This window comes from Leucopleurus acutus (genome assembly GCF_964270905.1).
Source record: "Leucopleurus acutus genome assembly, chromosome: 16".
Classification (NCBI taxonomy): Eukaryota; Metazoa; Chordata; class Mammalia; order Artiodactyla; family Delphinidae; genus Leucopleurus; species Leucopleurus acutus.
In genome coordinates, this window is record NC_139158.1 from 17077611 (window position 1) to 17096958 (window position 19348).

Below are 19348 nucleotides of genomic sequence, written 5' to 3' on the forward strand. Positions count from 1 at the left end.
TTTCCTCATGGCCCCTCTTTTCCTTCACAGCATTTACTAAACTCTGAATTTTATTTTAATTTATTTGTTTGAATTAGTTTATTTATTTGGCTGCGTTGGGTCTTAGCTGTGGCACGCGGAAGCTTTGTTGCGGCCTGCGTGATCTTTCGTTGCAGCAAGCAGGCTCTTCGCTGTAGCTCGCGGGCTTCTCTCGAGTTGTGGTGCGCAGGGTCCAGAGCACGCGGGCTCAGTAGTTGTGGCGTGCAGGCTCTCTAGTTTTGGCACACGGGCTCAGTAGTTGCAGCGCAGGCTTAGTTGCTCCATGGCGTGTGGGATCTTAGTTCCCCGACCAGGGATTGAACCCGCGTCCCCTGCATTGGAAGGCAGATTCTTTTTTTTTTTTTTGCGGTACGCGGGCCTCTCACTGCTGTGGCCTCTCCTGTTGCGGAGCACAGGCTCCAGACGCACAGGCTCAACGGCCATGGCTCACGGGCCCAGCCGCTCCGCGGCATGTGGGATCTTCCCAGACCGGGGCACGAACCCGTGTCCTTTGCATCGGCAGGCGGACACTCAACCACTGCGCCACCAGGGAAGCCCTGGAAGACAGATTCTTAACCACTGGACCACCAGGGAAGTCTTCTAAACTCTAAATTTTAGATGCTTCTGTGTTTATTTTCTATCTTCCTTCATAAGACTATCAGCTCCGTGAGGGCAGGGACCTTGCTCATCTTACGTACTCCTTTATATCCTGAACCATGAAGAGAGCCCGGTACACAGTAAGTACCTAATAAATATGTGTTGACTGAATGAATGGATGGAAAGGGCTATGATGGAATGGTAAAACGTCTGGACTTGGAGTTGGGCAGACCTGGACTCAAACACACTCCTTTCATGCTGTGTTTTGCTGGGTGGATTGCTTTACCTCTCTGAGCTTCACTTTCTCATTTGTTAAATAGGGTGTCACCAAACCTAGCCTTCTTGGGATGAGGCAAGGACTATATGAGATATGGGACAGTTGAGTGCTTTACAAACTGTAGAGTGCCCAGGGAAGGGAAGGGCTGTGCAGAGGTTTTGTTCTCTAGAGGTTCTGCAGTAAGGCATCTCATTTTCCTAGTGCACAGGCAGCTTCCCAGGCAGTGAAATTAATTGCATGGTATCATAGCATCGCTGCAGGGAAGTCAGAGCACTTAAGATCTAACCGGCCAGAAGTGTCGGATTTGCATTTCAGCTAATGTGATGGAGGCATGGAAGGGTAGCCCTGGGAGGAAAGTTCTCGAGGCTGCTTATGAAGGTCTCCGCTCACTCTGTGCTGAGGTGGAAAGAGGCAGCGGGCAGGGGGTGAGGTGTGGGCCTGAAACTTCAGCCCCAAACCCACCCCAGGTTTCTCTGTGAAGGCCAGGGTCCCTCATGGGCTAAGTGGGAGGGGAAGTGGAGGCTCACTGCATGAGACCTGAGTACAGTGACTATTCCTGCTTATAACTTGGATTCATATATCTAGATATTCCTGGGGCAATGAGAAAGTGAGAGAGAGAGAGAGAGAGAGCGCCAGACACAGAATGAGAGTCAAAGGCAGAAATAGAAGAAAGAGAGAGACAGAGCCAGAGGTAGAAAGAGAAAAAAGCCAAAAGGAGGGGGTCTGCCTAGCGGCCCCTATGAACACATGCCCCAGAAGGACAGTGAGATGGGATTGTCCAGTGCGCTGGCCCTGCCTCCATTGACTCAGGGCTCCCAATGCCTTTCATAACGTGAGCATCTTGCCTCAAAGAGTGTGCTTCTGGTGTTTAAAGATTCTTATCTTTCATACCACTTGGGCCCCCAAAGTTTAGCCAATTCCTTCTTCTGGTGCCCAACCCCAGAGAGAGAATCCGTTGCCAGGCAGGAGGAAAGCTGGCCTTGAACTCCAGAGGGAAAGGGTGTGCTCTCCAGGATGGCATGCCCTGGGGCATTCCCAAGCATCTCTCTCTCTCTCTCACACACACACACACACACACACACACACACACACACACACACACACACACCAGCCTTCAGCTAGCTTCCTTGGGTGCCACACGCCCCACTCTCACCTGACTCAGCATTTCTCAGCCCTCAGGCCTGGGCATTCTTCCTCCACGACTATAGCCACATCCATGTGCCATTATTTACTTAGCATTTTTTTCCTCTAAATCACTCACTTTTTTTGAAATTTAAATGTATCCAGCAAGGAAGCTTCAGATCACTTTTGGAAATAAAAAGCCAATATCCCTTGCAGTAAATAGAAGGGAATTGTAAATCTGTAAAAATAAAAACATTACCATTGTAAAGGCGTTTATGTAGCATTTAAAACGGTGGTCTCACCGGGGTGTGGGGGATTTGCACTGTCAGCTCCCTCCCCACCCCCGGTGCCATTTGGTAACATCTGGAGACATTTTGATTATTTATTTATTTGGCTGTGCCGGGTCTTAGTTGTGGCATGCGGGCTCCTTATTTGCGGCATGAGGACTTCTTAGTTGCAGCATGCGTGTGAGATCTAGTTCCCCGAGAGGGATCGAATCCAGGCCCCGTGCATTGGGAGCGTGGAGTCTTAGCCACTGGAACACCAGGGAAGTCCCAACATCTGGAGACGTTTTGGGTTGTCACAACTAGGGGAGCCGGGAGGTGAATGCTCCTGGCATGTAATGAGTAAATAACCTGCCATGCCCAGGGCGGCTCACCCCCGCAGCTAAGGGTTATCTGACCCCAGATGCCAGTAGTGCTGAGACTTAGAACTCCTGATCTAAAATAAGCTTGAGCGCCCCAGGGAGGCATGCCCCATACTCGGGCAGCTCTGACCTGGTTAACTGCGCCTCATCCTTCAGGCTCAGCTGGAACACCCACCCCAGGGACGCCTTCCCTGACCCCCGGAGCAGAGGACTCCAGATGTCAGGTCCTATGGCCCCTGACCCTCCTACCTCCTAACTCTCTGACCCTTGGCAGTTGTTTTCTGCTTGTGTCTGCCTCCCCAACTAGACCTGCAAGCAGGCAGGGGCCACGTCTGTCTCATTTATCTCTTTCTCCAGCCCCTAGCACAGTGCCGGCTCATAGTAGGGGCTCCGTTGTTACGTGCAGACGGAAGGAAGGAAGCAATGAAGCAAGGAAGGAAGGAAGGAAAGAAGGAAGTTTTGGGCAAAAAACAAGATGTGGATTCTCTTCCCGGATACCCCACTGTCGGTCAGGCACATAACCTCTCCTTGGTGAACTTTTTTTTCTCACTTGTGAGATGGACACCGTAAGGGGAGTCTGTCCCCGTCAGAGAAACAGCAGGTGTCAAAGTCCTTGGCAGAGGGAAAGCCCTCGGTAAAGGCTAGGGGCATCCACAGGTAGAAGGGGGATCCCTGGAGAGATTGGGGCTCATTCCCTCATTCATTTATCTACCACCATTGTCAAGAGCTCGTATTCCTCTTGTCCCAGGGTAAGTTTTAGTTACATCCCTTTCATCTCAAAGGTGTCCTGGCTTGGGCAATCGGTGATATGGTCCCCCTCACTCTCAGCCACTGTACCTAGTAGGGCAGTGGAGAGGTGAGCAGTGATTAAGCCTTCAGAGGGCCATCTGCCCTGGCTGCCTCCTCTACCCTGTAATCTGATCCTTGCCCCCACTGCTCCGGACCCTGCGCTAAGCGCTCAGGGATCCTCAGGGATCTCCGTTTAGCAGCAGGGACTAGAGGCTGCAGGTGGGGCTGGCTGGGAGCCTCGGAGAAGGGGCCACGTGGCAGACATGTGGCTGGGAACATCACGCCCAGGTGAAGCCAAATCCGGCCTCTGTACCCCAACACCCGATTAAATCTCAGAGACAGCTTGGGGTGAAGTAGAAAAGAATAGCTTTTATTGCTTGTTAGGCAAAGGGGGCCACAGCAGGCTAAGGCCCTCAAAACTGTGTGTCCCGACCTGGAGGGGTAGTGAGGAGTTTTACAGTAATGGTTCCAAGAGGGTGTGGTCAGCTCGTGGACATTCTTCTGATTGGTTGGCAGTGAGGTAACCGGGAGTCAGCATCATCAACCTTCTGGTTGCAACCGGTCTGGGGTCTACGTGCTTGTGGGCAGCATACAGTTAACTTCTCCCACCTGGTGGGAGTTTCAGTATCTGCAAAACAGCTCAAAGATATTCTTATGTGTATCCCTTAAGGGGGAACCAGGACGCTGCCCCAAGGCTGCACTGTTGTTTCTTGACTGTTCCTCCCTTGTCTCTGCACCCCTTGTCTCCCCATCCGGTCCCTTCCCTAATTAGCAACTGTTTAAACCTACCCTTTGGAACTGAGGGAAGGTCATAGAGGCTGAATGAAGCCTATTTCCTGTAATCAAGAAATGGGGGACCCAGAAAGGCTTTTGTGTACAGGAGCCCCACAGGGTTCTGCTCAGTTTCACAGGGTCAGGGCTGCTCCCCACAGAGGCAGCCCAAGTCCAAGGCTTGGGTGGAATGTCAAGACCCCGTGCCGTGGTGCATGGATTTCCGGGGTGGAGATGTGGGAGAGGGGCAGGACTGTGACTTGGGTGTGTGTATCTGTGAAGGGGGCCTCCGGCCTCTGCCTGGATGTCGGTGTGAGGTTCCCAGCGTGTTTTACTCAGTCCCACCCAAGCACGGGCTGGGGGACTTTCTCCTCTTCCTCGCACCATCATCCTCTAGGCCAGAGGGCCGACCCTCCATCCTGGGGGGCTTAGGGGCATCCAGGGCTGTCACAGTGGGGTTGTCCACGTGAAGAGTCCTACGGGAGTCGAGGGCCGGGACCCAGGCAGACAGCAATCATTCTGAACAGGATGTACTGGCGCTGTCTGTGAGCACGTGGCCCGACTCCCAGGATGTTCCCGGTCCACCCAGACGGGGACAGGGCCCTTCGTGGAGGCCACTTCACTCCCCTGTGTTCCCGGGAATAAAGGGGAGGCTGGGCCCCCTCGGGGGCTGCCCTGCTCACGCCTGCATCGTTGCATCCATTCTCTCCTGGGACCCACTATCCTCTCCTCCTCCTCTTCTTCCCCCACCCTCAGGCGGGCAACTTTACCTGGTCTCCAGGTGGAGGTTAGGAGGGACTGCTTGATCATATATGCTTCCAAACCTTTTCTTTGAACACCTGCATGTAAGCTTTTTTTGCGGTACGCAGGCCTCTCACTGTTGCAGCCTCTCCCGTTGCGGAGCACAGGCTCGGGACGCGCAGGCTCAGAGGCCATGGCTCACGGGCCCAGCCGCTCCGCGGCATGCGGGATTCTCCCGGACCGGCGCACGAACCTGCGTCCCCTGCATCGGCAGGCGGACTCTCAACCACTGCACCACCAGGGAAGCCCTCCCCTTCTTTATTTTATTTATTTTATTTTTTTTTTGCGGTACGCGGGCCTCCCACTGCCGTGGCCTCTCCCGTTGCAGAGCAACAGGCTCCAGACGCGCGGGCTCAGTGGCCATGTCTCACGGGCCCAGTCGCTCCGCGGCATGTGGGATCTTCCCGGATCGGGGCACGAAACCGTGTTCCCTGCATCGGCAGGCGGACTCTCAACCACTGCGCCACCAGGGAAGCCCCTGCATGTAGGCTTTTGAAATCCCCAAAGCCAGGAGTTTGATTCTTGTTTTCTCAGTCCTCTGTGATAGCCGAGGCCATCGAGGTCTTATATCTAGTTACCCTATTGAAGGAGGGTATGGGGACATACCCACTAATATAAAAAAAATCACCCACCACCAAGTTGCCCCGGGCCACCCCAAGAGTCACTGGGAACTGGGGGCGTGGCCTCAGGACTCATTCTAGACGTCCCCCGCCCCCGGGTGAGGGGTCTGTCTTAGCCCGTTCATCGTCTCAGGGCTGGATGGGGGCAACCGGGTGGAGGACGAGGCTGGTGAGGGTTCAGTAAACCTTGGTCCCTCATTAAATGCCACCTCTGATTTGGGCCACTTCACCTGAAAAGGCAAATAGAGAAATGGGCAGAATCCAATCAGGAGTGGTGCTGGTAACTCTAGGGGCCCAGAAGGAGACCTTTGGAGCAAGGGCAGAGTAATTGGAATGATCTAGTGCCGAGAAGACAGAGTTGAGGGCTCCGGGAAGGTTCTTCTCAGGGAGATGCCAACCAGCTTACTCCCCAACCCCCTTGTCCTCAGAGGGCAGAGCAAGAAATTAGCTTCAATTGGCGCTGGAAAGATTTAGGTTACGCGTAAGGAAGAGCTTTTTAAAGCCTGAAATATGCTACCAAGAGAGGCTGAGGAGTCTCTGCAGGGTATCTAAAAATAGCCTGTTCTTTAAAAATAGATCCGGGCGAGCTTTAAACAGCATCAGCTCAGCTTCTTGGGGATGGTTTTAAGTGCAGGCCTCGCGAGGGCGGGCTGGGGTCCTCCCCAGGCCAAAGGGCAGAAGGGAGAGTCAGCCCTTAGCCCCTGTCGGGGGAAACATCTGGATGGATGTGTTAGATCTGCATAGGTAGGGATTTCTTTTTCTGTCTGCCCCCCGTTGATTGGTGTCATGAAATACCAGCCCTTAAGATCTCCAAGTTTTCTTTCTGTGGGAGGAAGTTTTAGGGCTGATGTTAATTGGGTCAGTCCCACCAGCTTCTCCCAGTCCGTCCCCATTCCTGAGTCAGGGCTCTCCAGTGCCCTGAGGCTTTGCTGGGAATCCATCCATCTCAGCGGTGCCAGATGTGACTCCCTCCAGCCACCGGCTTGCCACCTCTTAATCTCAGCTCCCTTGGCCTGGCCTCGTCCTCTCACTGCAGCTGCCCCTCCTGGACCTCTCTGCTCCCACCTTCTTGCCAATCTGTCCTCCACCAGCAGGAAGAGAGGGCTTTAAAAAAGGCCGCCTGGTTCTTGCCCTGAACTTACCAATTATGCGATTCCTGCCCATTGCCCTCAGGAGAAAGCCTGAACTCCCAGGATGGCTTCAGAATTTTCCATGCAGCGTCTTGTTTACCCTTCCAGCAGCCGCTCTCTCCACCCACATGCTCTACCTAACGGCCCATTAAGGCCCCACCAAACCACTTTGCCTGTGGGCTCTGCTAGAGCTGCTCCACTGCCTGGTCCACCCTCCTGCTTGGATGTCACCCCCTCTAGACACATTTCCTGACCTCCCCACCTAAACCTGGCCTAGGAGCCCAGCTAGGGTTCCCGCAGGCCGCGGGCCTCCCCCGTTGGCTGCCCTGCCACACAGTAGTCCTCAGTTTTCTGTCTCTCACCTCCCTGAGAGCATTGAAAGCCAGGTCTCTCATTCCCAGTCATATTCCCCCAGCTAGAAGGAGTCCTGGTACACAGCAGGTGCTCAATACATGCTCAGCGACTAACTAAAAGTCAGGCTGCCCTAGCAGGGGTTTCCCTTTGCTACCTTTGTGCCTCACCTCATCTGGTTTCAGCTTCCTCCAAGTCCCCACAGGCCCCTCTGTCTTACGTCCCTGACATGACATGCATGGGATGTTGGCAAATCCAGGCCAGTGCCCACGTACACAGAATGTTTGTTTAGACATGAACGCTCCCCGAGTGTTCTGAGGAATAACTTCTTGAACAGCATCTTTAATGATAAACTCTATTATAAATTAATTCATCCGCTGATTCCTCTGCCATCTCAATTAAACAGAGCATGCCACTAACATAATACATACAGACCCTGCAAAAGAGAAGTGGGGCTGCAGGCAAGAGGAGCTCTGGAACTCACTTGGGCATCATTGCTCTGTATCCCTGTCTTGGGGGGAGGCATCACGGCTTGGCCCTCCTGTGTGTCCTTCAGACCCAGGAGACACCGCTCTGCATGGCCAGGCTGACTCCTCTCCCCGCACCCGAATCCCTTGGCCACGCTGCCCGGTCTCACTTTCAGTTCCTGAGCTCAGGCCTCACACGCAGCAGCACTGCCCCGCCGGCCACACGCACTGCCACGGTTTTTCTGTGCTTTCCCACGCTCTGAAAGGACCATTTCACACCATCTCCTGGTTCCTCAAAACTCCTACATCCGCCGTCTCGCTCTCGGCTGGTGGTCTGGCCTCATCAGGGTGAGGGAGAGGCAAAGCCGCCCCAGTACTGGGATCTTCACTCGCACGCCCTGCTTCCCGTTCCCTTGGGCCAAGCATCCCTGCTCTCATCGTCTTCCAGAACCTTCTCTCTCCCTTGCTTCTATGGTTGCTGTCCAGCTCCTCCGCACCCTCAGGCTCCCCCTGTCTACTTGAGCACTCTGGGTAAACGCAGGAGCATCCTATATCTCCCCTCTTCAGGATCCCTCCCTGAACCCCAGGCCTGCTCCAGCTATCACCCCGTTTCTCTGCTTCTCCATGCAGCGAGTTTGGACGTCTTCTCTCTAACCGTTTGGCTATTTTCTGTCCTCTGCTCAGCGTATTCCATGGAGCATCTGTCCCCCATGGCCTCCATGTTGGCACATCCATCAGTCACTTCCCTGTCGTCATCTCTGATCTAACAAACCACTTCCTCCCCCTCGATATGCACCCTCCTCCTGGCCCCGGCAATGCCGCGCGCCGGTTTTCCTCCTGCTGCCTGGGCCTCTGGGCCTCACCCTCCTCTGCTGGCTCCGCCTGTTCTGCTCAGCACTGGATGTTGGCTCCATCCCGGCCCTTCTCTTCTCTCCCTACAGGCCTCCTCTAGGCCCACGTCCGTACGCATTTAAATCTCCAGCTCTGACTACCCCCTGGACCCCAAACCTGTGCACCCAAGTGCTGCTGTGTTGTCTCAGCTTGGGTATAAAGTAGGCATTTCAAATGAATGTAGCGCAAATGGGGTTTGACCCACCCAGACAACTTCCTCCGTCTTCTTCATCTTCACGAGTGGCACCGTCGTCTGCCCAATAGCCCAAACGCAGACCCCAAGGTCATCCCAATCTCTGGGTAGCCCTGATCCCTCACACCCAGCTCATCAGCAGGTCCTGTGGACTCCACCTTCGAAACCTGCCCCAGAGCTGGCAACAACTTTCGACCAAGCAGCAGCAGCTCAGCCTGGGCGCCCTTCGTTACCTCAACTTCCATCATCTGTCTTCACACAGTAATCAGAATGATCTGAAAACATAAATGAGGCCCCTGCTTCGGCCCTCTACTATGGCTTCCCATAGTACCTAGAAGAAAGCCAGATTCCTCACTGTGACCTACAAGGTCCTGGATGACCTGGTCCTCGCCTGCCTTCCTGACGCGTCTCTACGTAGTGAGGCCTACGTAGTGAGTCTCAAACATACATTCATTCATTCATTCGTGAAACACGTAGGGCTTATTACCTGCCAAGCACTATCCTAAGTGCTTTACAGTATAAGCCACTTAGTCCTCATATCACTCTGTGAGGTAGGCGTTATTATTATCCCCATATTACAGTTGGGGAAACTGAGGCACAGACGGGCAAGGTAATCTACCCAAGGTCACATAGCTTGTAAGAGACAGAGCTGGCAACCAGACCCTCCCTTTCCCTTTGTTTCACCCCTGCTTTACTGTGGGCTCACCTTTTGACTCTCCTGACTCCGGCTCTTAATTCTGGCCCCGACACCAGCCCCGCCGGCCTTGACAACAGATTTCGGCTTCCTCAGTCTGACCCGCGGAGGGCAGGCCTGGGAGGTCATGGCAGCTCTTTTTGCCTTGGGTTCTGGGTGGCATCACACCCAGCCCAGCTCTGAGCCCTCAGCCAGCGTCCCCCACCTGTCAGTGCTCTCCAAGGTCCCGAAGGGGCAGGGAGGAGCCATGCCTGCCTCACCACAGGCGCTGAGAAGCCCATTTCTCGTGTCAGGAGTTGGGAGATTCCAGAAACCACAGGATGAGAGCTTTACAGCTGTGATTTTCGTGGTGTGAGTCCATGCCAGGAAGCAGCAGAAGCAGCACAGAAAGCTGCGTTCGTTTAGTTGCCACTGATTTAGGAGGTACCATAACTCAGCAGAAAGTCACTTTTTAATTCAGAATGAGCTGGAAACAGTTCCTTCTGCCGGGGATTGTTACAGCAGATGCTCCTGGTGGGGGACCTCACTTTACAGAGCAAACATGCTTCCAGAAACTTGATTGAGAGCTCTGTTGTTTTAAAAGCAGAATCGTTAGAATGCAATCAGAAAATCTCACCAGCCGATCTTTGAATGATTTGTAATTTTCATTTATTGAATTGTCTTAAAGCATGGCCTTTCATATTTGGGAATAAATGGGATTCAATTGAGAAATCAATGCATTTCTAAACTAACAATTTGGAAAATTAATTATTCTGCCAACAGGCTGGGTCCAGCTTCTGGGTCTGCTTGGTAGTTTTTGTATTAAAATACTCTTCTGTCCCCGCTGTCCTAGTACATGGAGTAGTTGTTCTCATGAATGTTTTCCTTCTTTAGTGGATGTTCTCTGGAATTACCTATGTCTACTGTTATCCCCACTTTATAGATGAGAGAACCAAGGCACTGACAGGTCAGATAACTTGGATAGCATCTGGACAGACATGGTGAGGAAGAAGCTGACCGTTACAACAGCTGAGGGTTTGGAAAGCAAGTCCTGCCTTCAGAAAGGGAACTGGGCAGTGGGTGGGGTTGGGGTGGGGCTAAAGAAGGGGTCCTGCCCCACAGAGGGAGCAAGGTTCTGGGTAGGGTAGCACTTCTAGAGGGAATGAGCAATGGGCTGAAAGGAAGAGAGACCTGTCCTTCCAGCTAACAGACTCCACCGTAAGTTACAATGATTAAAAAAACAGGGGGCGGGAATTCCCTGACGGTCCAGTGGTTAGGACTCTGAGCTTCCACTGCTGGGGGCCTGGGTTCGATCCCTGGTCAGGGAACTAGGACCCACAAACCATGTGGCACAGCAAAACAAAAAAATAGTGTGGCATTGCCGCAGGAACAGAGAGAGATCCATGGCACAGAATGAGAGTTAAGAATAGACTCGTGTAATGTGAGGCTTGCAACGTGGTATAAAAGTGTTATCAGAAATCATTGGCGAAAGAACAGACCCTTCTATAGTGTTCAGAGCAATTAACAACTCATTAAAAAAAAATTAAGTTAGATCCTTACTTGACACCATTCACCAAGATAAATTCCAGATGAATTAACATAAATATCTATAAGTATGTTAGAAAAAATATAGGATAATGTGTTGATGGTGTTGGTTTTCTTAAAGTAGACACAGGAAGCAAAAACCAAAAGCAAAAGACTAAAAAAAAAAACAAAAAGAGCAAAAGACTGCTAAATTTGTATTAAATATCAAAATGTATGACAAAAGCAGTTTTGTTCATAATTGCTAAAACTTGGAAGCAACCAAGATGTCCTTCAATAAGTGATGCATCCATATGGTGGAATGTTATTTAGCAATAAAAAGAAAAGAACAGGGCTTCCCTGGTGGCGCAGTGGTTGAGAATCCGCCTGCCGTTGCAGGGGACACGGGTTCGTGCCCCAGCCCGGGAAGATCCCACATGCCGCGGAGCGGCTGGGCCCGTGAGCCATGGCCACTGAGCCTGCACGCCTGGAGCCTGTGCTCCGTGACGGGAGAGGCCACAGCAGTGAGAGGCCCGTGTAACGCAAAAAAAAAAAAAAAAAAGGTAAAGAACAAACAAGCCTTGAAAAGATAGGGGAGAACCCTTAAATCCATATTGCTAAGTGAGAGAAGCCCATCTGAAAAGGCTACGTACTGTGTGATCCAACTACATGACATTCTGAAAGCACCCCAGCTATGGAGACAGTAAAAAATCTGTGGTTACCAGGGGTTCAGAAGGAGTGGGGAGGGAGGGGTGAACAAGCGGAGCACAGGGGGTTTTAGGGCCGTAACTATTGGACACAGTAATGATGGATACATGTCGCTATGCGTTTGTCAAAATCCGTAGACTGTACAACACAGAGAGTGAACCTTAATGTAAACTATGGATTTCATTAATAATAGTATATCGCTATTGGCTCATCAACTGTAACAAATATACACTCTGTTGAAAGCTGTTAATCATGGGAGAAACTGTGAAGGCAGAGAGAGGGGGCATTTAGGAACTCTGGAACTCTCTGTATTTTCCGCTTAATTTTCTGTAAACCTAAAACTGCTCTAAAAAATAAAATCTGGGACTTCCCTGTTGGCCCAGCGGTTAAGAGTCCGCCTTTCAATGCAGGGGACTGGGTTCGATCCCTGCTAAGATCCCACATGTCGCGGGGCAACTAAGCCCGTGTGCCACAGCTACTGAGCCCGCGTGCCACAACTAGAGAGCTCGCACAGCACAATGAAGAGCCCTCATGCCGCAAGGAAGGCCTGATGAAGCCAAATAAATAAATAAAATAAAAAATAAAATAAAATCTATTAGTGAAAAAAAAAGTGCTTTTTCCCCTGTGCTGTACAGGGGGAAAGACAAGCAGTAAGCTATTTGGAGTCTATACAATAGACAGGTTTAGTATCCAGAATACATAAAGAATTTCTATCAGTTGATAAGGAGAAAGATTTTTAATAAAAGGAAATTGACAAAGGATACAGACAAGCACAGTCATAGAAGAAGAAATAACAATGGTTAATAAATAACATGAAAAATGCCCAAGCTCACTAGTAATGAGGGAAATTATAAAACTTAAAACAATGTTGAGGTGTCATTTTTTACCATGCAATGGGCAAAATTGTTCATGTTTTATAACATCAAGCATCGGTGAGGATTTGGGTGAGGACTCTCACGAAGCTGGCGGAAGTACGACACGGTACCTCTGCTCAGGAGAGCAGGTCACTGACGCTGATGAAAATTTAAAATGCACACGCTTTACGACCTGGCAATTCCTCTTGTTGTTCACGCTGGAGACGTACTTGCTTGTCCGCACAGAGAGACTTGTAGAAACGTGTTCATTGCAGCATTGCTTAGAGAGCAAAAAGCTGGAAATGACTTAAATACCATCAACTGATTGGATAAATAAAACATGGTGTGTCATTATCAGGGAATCTTATGCATCAGTTCCAAAGACTAAGGTACGTCTGTTATGTACCTCTTGGAAGTTGACCAGGAATTGTGTCAAGTAAAGATAAAGGGCTCAGCCCTTGTCTCCTTCTAACAAACTGAGCCAAGGCAGAAGGGACCCTAGAGGCTTCTAGCATACCTGCCGGGGTATGACTGAGGATGGGGTCTAAGCCTGGCAGAGACAGCTGGGGAAGGCTGAGCCTTTAGGGGATCTCTGGGGGCCTCAGCACCTGTCACAGTCAGCCTCTCCCTGGATTTCCTGACTCAGGTGCTCCCCGCCAGCCCTGGAGAGCAGCTGTCATCTGAGGCCAGAGGTCCCTGAGGGGCTGGCCCCGGCCCAGAGATACAGGCAACCAGCTCTGAGTCCTCTGTCTCCGTGGGGCCTGGGGTCAGGTGGCTGCAAGGAGACAGGTGTGCTGGATCCTGCTGGCTCAGCTCCCGAGACCCGACCGTGCACACCTCTTGTCTACTCCGCTTTCAGTGACATTACACGGGTAGCTTGAAATTGGCCATGGTGGGATTATTCACACCATGGAAATTGGCAAACGCTACAAATCATAGCTTTTTTTCTCTCTCTCTCCCTCTTTGGGGAACCTGGTGTTAAACATTTACCTTCACACCATGACAACACAGGGTGTCCCCCTTTGCCCTCACACCTGCCCGCAAGGCTGGGTTTCAGGACTCGGTACCTCACTGCCTCTTTACTTCTGTCTTTCCTTATCTCTACCCCTTCTCTCCTTATCTCCATCTCTTCTCTTGTCTCCACAGGGGAAAGGGTGACTGGGGCAACAAGGGGAGGACAGACGCATTCTAGGCAGTGTGGGAAGAGCCCTGGCTTTAAGGGCATTTGGATCTGGGCCCCCGTCACAACTAAGCCATCTACTCCCTTTGTGACCTGGGACAGACTTGACCACTCTGAACTTCTGTTTTCTCACCTGTAAAATGGGAATAATCATATTCAGGTCTACTATATACAGCCTTGGAGGTGTGGTTCTGCTTCAACTCCAGGGAGTGATGTGCACATAGACTGTGATGTGAATGGAGCCGTATGGAGATGTGCAGTGGGCAGCCTGAACAGCGGTACATGGCCCACATCATCATACTTACTTCAGAGGGTTGTCATGAAGATTAAAAGATAATACTGTAATGGAGGTGAACGAGTCTGACAGAGTGCCTGGCACACAGTAGGTGCACATGCATTGTTGGTTTCCTTCCTTCCTCTTGTCGTCTATCTCTTCCCTCCTCATCAATACCGTATCACTCCATCTGAAAATTAGGTCCATGCCAGTTAGCCCACAAAGGCTCCAGATGCCATAGTCCACACGAGCAATGTCCCCAGGTTCATAATAATCCTGGTAACTGTAACGATTGCATGCCCGCTAGGGAGCAGACATGGACGCTGCCTTGCTTCATTTCAGCCGCTTTTCACCTTACTTGTCATAATCCTCATCTTAGGGTTGAAAGACCTGAAGCTCAGAAGAGTGAGGTGCCTCGCCCAGGGCCACACAGTGGAAACGTGGTGGAAAAGGATTCCCACTCAGATCCCTTGGAATCAGAGTTCTCCCAGCCAGTGGGTTTCAAGATTTTTGACATGAGCATGGAAAAACATTTCATATTACAATCACTATACACACACGCACGTGTGTGCGCGCGTGGACACGCACGTGTATAGAACATGTATAGAAAAGTTTCACAAAACAATATTTACTTCTGCTACATTTGATGGTATCAGATGTCTGTTCCATTCCACTCTTGTTTATTTTTTAAAATTTATTAATTAATTTTTGGCTGTGTTGGGTCTTCGCTGCTGCGCACAGGTTTCTCTAGTTGCGGGCTTCTCATTGCGGTGGCTTCTCTTGTTGCAGAGCACAGGCTCTAGGCACATGGAGCACGGCATATGGGATCTTCCCGGACCAGGGCTCAAACTGGTGTCCCCTGCATTGGCAGGCAGATTCTTAACCACTGCGCCACGAGGGAAGTCCATATTTGTTTGTTTTAAATGCTGGTTGCAATCCACGCAATCCATGAAGTTGACTTCACAATCCACTAGTCTAGTGAGTCAAGACCTGCGGTTTGATCAACATTCTCTAAGCAGCTTCTCCCAAATGACCTTCTAACACAGGTATCAGCAAACTCTGGCCCACAGGCTAAATCCAGCCCAAGGCCTGCTTTTGTAAATAAAGTTTGATTGGTACACGGCCATGCTCATCCCTTCATGTACTGTCTGTGCTCCTTTGTGCTGCCACAGTAGAGTTGAAACCCAGAAAGCCTAAAATGTTTACTTATCTGGTCTCTAACAGAAAAACTTTGCCCATCCAGAAGCAGATCTGACTCTGTGTCTCCCTTGTTTACATTTCTCCAGGGTCTCCCTTTGCTCTCGGACTCAACTCAAACTCCTTGGCAGGCTTAGAAAACCACCGCCCTCTGGTCTTCCGTGTTCCAGTCCTGCTGCCTGTCCTTCCCTGGGGGTCCATGCTCTCCCCAGCACTAACAGGCCCCTGGTGGGCAGACAAAGCCCCACCTTGCTTCCTGACACCTTGTCCTGCTCCCCCCTCACAGGCCTCCTGGGAATGGTAGCCCACATGATGTACACGCAGGTGTTCCAGGTCACCGTGAGCCTCGGCCCTGAAGACTGGAGGCCCCATTCCTGGGACTACGGGTGGTCCTTCTGGTAAGTGGCTTTTGACTTTCAGACACCAGAGCCCCGAGGCATGCTGGAACTTCAGTAGCTCAACCCAATTGGGAAACAGAGGAAGGTGGGGCGTCGGGGGGAAGCCCGGAGTCCAAAGATGCTTTGAGATCCTAGAGCTGAGGTTGACAAACTATGGCCTCTGGGCCAAATCCAGCCCATCACCTGTTTTTATGTAGCCCTCAACCTAAGGATGGTTTTTACATTTTTAAAGGCTTGAACAGATGAATCGAAAGAAGAAAAATATTTGGGGACATGTGAAAATTATGGGAAATTCAGATTTCAGTGTCCATAAAGTTTTCTCGGGAAATTCAGATTTCAGCGTCCATAAAGTCTTCTCGGGAAATTCAGATTTCAGTGTCCATAAAGTCTTCTCGGGAAATTCAGATTTCAGTGTCCATGAAGTTTTCTCGGGAAATTCAGATTTCAGTGTCCATGAAGTTTTCTAGGGATATAGCCAAGCTTATTGTTTACATATTGTCTACAGCTGCTTTCACGCTACAATGGCAGAGCTGAGCGGTTGTGACAGAGACTGAATGGCCCACTAAGCCTAAAATATTTACCATCTGGCCCTTTACAGATAAAGTTGGTCAGCCTCTGCCTTAGAGGCTGCTCTGCAAGGTGGGATGGAAGCTGTTGAGAGCCTAGTGAAGGGTTCTGACTGTAGGGGGCAGCACCTCAGAGCATGGTGTGCAAGAGAAAGGCAGAATCCGTCAAGATTCTTTGGCTTGTGAGTGATAGAGTCCCAAGCTTAAGTAAACAGGAGGTGTGTATTAGTTCATGGAACTGAAAAACCCAGTTGGCTCAGCTGGGGGTGGGGGCATGGATTGTAACAGAAAAACCCACCCACCTCAGTCCAATCAATGAGGAAATACCTTGGTTCCTGTAAATGGAAAGTGCAGCTTGGCATGGACTTCAGGGAACGTTTGATCCAGAGTTTCTGATGTCATCAGGGCTGAGTTTTCTTCCTCTGTGGTCACCTGAGCGTTGCCCACTCCCCATGTTACCTCTGTCCCTGGGTGGGCTTCCCTCCTAGTGGTGAGAAAGCTTCTTTGAAGCTGGTGCTTCTTCCTTCACATACAGGGGGCGAAAGAGCTCTTTCTCTAACATTCACTAAAGTCGCAAGCTTCCCTCTGATAAGCCCAACTGAAGTCATTTTCTCTCTTCTGAATTGTCACCATGGCTGGGGGAGTGTCATGAGCACATTGGCTCGGCTGGACCATTCCTCTGGAACGAGGAATGAGTCCAAAACTCTCACATGGTGAGTGGGTGGAATGGATGCTGGGTGAGCTACCGCAATGTCTGCTTCAGGCACAGCTGGATCCAGGTGCTCAGGTGATGGATCAGGAACTCAGTCATTCTCTCCCCACTTCTGACTCCATTCTCTTTGTGGCGGCTTTATTCATAAGCAGCTTTTCCCCAGGTGGTAGCACATGTGGTCACCAAGCCCAGTTCTAGGTTTACATGTTACAAATGTAGCAATACCAGCAGAGAGTTGGGGCCTCTTTCCAATATCGCCAGACAAAATCTTGTTTATGCCTTTCACTGAGTTAGCTTAAGTCATGTGACCATACTGCCACCAATGATTTAGACCCTGAGGAGGCTCAGCTGCTCTAACTGTCTGGCCTAAGTCATGTGGTGCAGAGGGTGGGGTTGCCCCATCCAAACTCTTGGACAGGAAGGTGGAGGAGAGGTCCTCTAATGGATAACTGGGGGTGGGGCAAGGGCGGAGCGAGGTGTTCTCAAAAGGAGGAATGTGCACTGGCAAAGACAGTGACCACAGTTGTCTGTTACGCAGGGCATCCAGGTCCGGTTCTGGTGCCTAGGGGCATTTATCCACGCAGTCATTTAACACATATTAACCGAGTGAGCACTTATTTGGGGGCAGCTGGTGCTGGGGGTACAGCAGTGGCTGAGACAGTGTGGTAACAGGGGATTAAGACAATGGACAAGCAGTACTCTGAACCCATGCTATGATGTGGGTGGTTGGCTCGGGGTGGGGGGAGTCACAGACAGCCACGGAAGCACAGAGAAAGGGTCACTGACCCAGCTTCCCCTGGGGAGCGTCCTCGGGGGAGAATTTGGTCAGGCAAGCTGGTGGAGGAGGGAGTAAGATAGCGTGTTGGACAGGGGAATGGCAGGTGCAAAGACTTGCCCGTGAGAGGGCGTCTTGCGGGGAAGGTGGTCAGAATGGAGCAAGAAAGGCTTTGATTGTGACCAGTGGGCACTCCTGCTGTTTTTCTGCCCCTTCCCACTCTCTGCTTGGCTCCGCCCCCTTAAAGCTAAAGGCATGTGCCCTAAAGGGACCCATCAACACAGACCCTGATCCCTTTAAGTAGAACAGTCGTGGGGAAACCTCACCACAGCGCTATGAGGTAGGTGGTTCATGGAGGGGAAACTGAGGCACAGAGAACTTAAGTAACCTGTCCAGGGTCATCCAGCTTGTGAGCAGCGGAGCTGGGATTTGAACCCAGGCAGTCTGGCTCTGGAGCCCACGCTCTCAACCTCTATATTCTGCCTCTCAGAGGGGATGGGCTACTAGTAAGACAGTTCATGTGTGTTTAGCACATGGCACATGTAAATGCTCAGGGAACGCTAGTTCTTCTAATATTGTCGTTATTGACATGAAATTTAACACGCACGATAACCCCCTGTTGCATACGTAGACAGTGAGGCTCAGAAAGGTTGGGTCACTTGCTCAGGATTCCGGACCCCCTCCCCCGACGTGCCTCTCTTTCCAGCAGCCCCTGGCTCTCCGCCTGGCCTGGAGCCCAGGCTGCTGGTCTCCCACGGGAACCTTTCTTCCCCTGAAAGCCAGGCCTCCTGCCCTGCTCCTCAGCTCCCCCCAGGCCAGCCTCTCAAGGGGCACCCAATTCCCATTTGACTTATTTAAGGCCGGTGCCCGGTGTGCAACCCCTGTTAGGTCTGATCCATTTCTCCTTGTCACTGAGGCCCGCAAGACAGATCAGCCCCATTTTTCATCCCTCGCATCTGGGGGCCTTGCCAGGGCTGTGCAGTGTCATCTCTCTTGTTTAATATGTGTGCGGCCGTTTGTCAAAATTCTGCCCCCAGCCCCCCACCAGGGAGGAGGCCAGCTCCACGGCAAGACAGCACCGGCCTCTGTCTCCTGGCCCAGCAGGAGAGGAAGAACGGGCTGCAGGGGCTTGTCGGCTGGGGCTTCTGAGGAGCTCAACGGATGTTGGGGACCAGCTTTCGAGAGCCACACGTACGCGGGAAGGCGAAGGTTCCACGGTTAGGGGTCCACCAGCCTGGGTTCAAACCTCGCCCTGACGGGCACTGCCGGCCACCGTGAGCAGCATAAGGGCGTGGTTGAGGGGCGGCCTCAGGAATCAGGCAGCTTGGGAGCAGATCCTGACCCTGACCTTCACCAGCGGTGGGCCTGGCCAAGTCACTCACCCTCCCTGCGCCTCAGTATCCTCAACTGTAAAATGGGGACAGCCTGAGTTTCCACCTCACGGGGCTCCTGTGAGTGGTGCTCTAGTTCTCTGTTGATTTATCAAACGTCCTCAGAAAACTTAGTGGCTTAAAATAAAAGATGTGTGATTATCTCTTATGGTTCAGTGGGTTGACCCAGCTCAGCTGGGTGTCCTGCTCCGGGCTGTTCCACGATGTTTCAGTCAGATGCTGTCTGGGGCCAGTCCTCTGGGGCCCCGCTGGGCTAGGCATCCAGGGTAGCCCCTCGCAATGCTGGCAGTCGGCGCTGGCTGGCACTGGGAGCTCGGCTGTCAGCGAGATTGGCTTCTCAGGCACGGTGGTTGGGTCCCTGGAGAGTGTCCCAAGAGATCCAAGTGGAAGCTGCAAGTTTATTTTATGACCCTGCTTCAGAAGACA

The 19348-nt window shown here is 51.6% G+C and overlaps 1 protein-coding gene across 5 annotated transcripts in view; it reads left to right on the top strand.

Annotated features, from left to right (window-relative positions):
• GSG1L (GSG1 like) overlaps window positions 1-19348 on the top strand; it is a gene marked incomplete at its 5' end in the record, with an annotated part of 219725 nt that overhangs the window by 163543 nt on the left and 36834 nt on the right. For all 5 annotated transcript variants that reach the window (XM_082857239.1, XM_082857240.1, XM_082857243.1 and 2 more), the window contains one exon: window positions 15367-15478. In XM_082857239.1, coding sequence (XP_082713365.1) covers window positions 15367-15478 — 112 coding nt within the window. The remainder of the gene's footprint in view (window positions 1-15366; window positions 15479-19348) is intronic.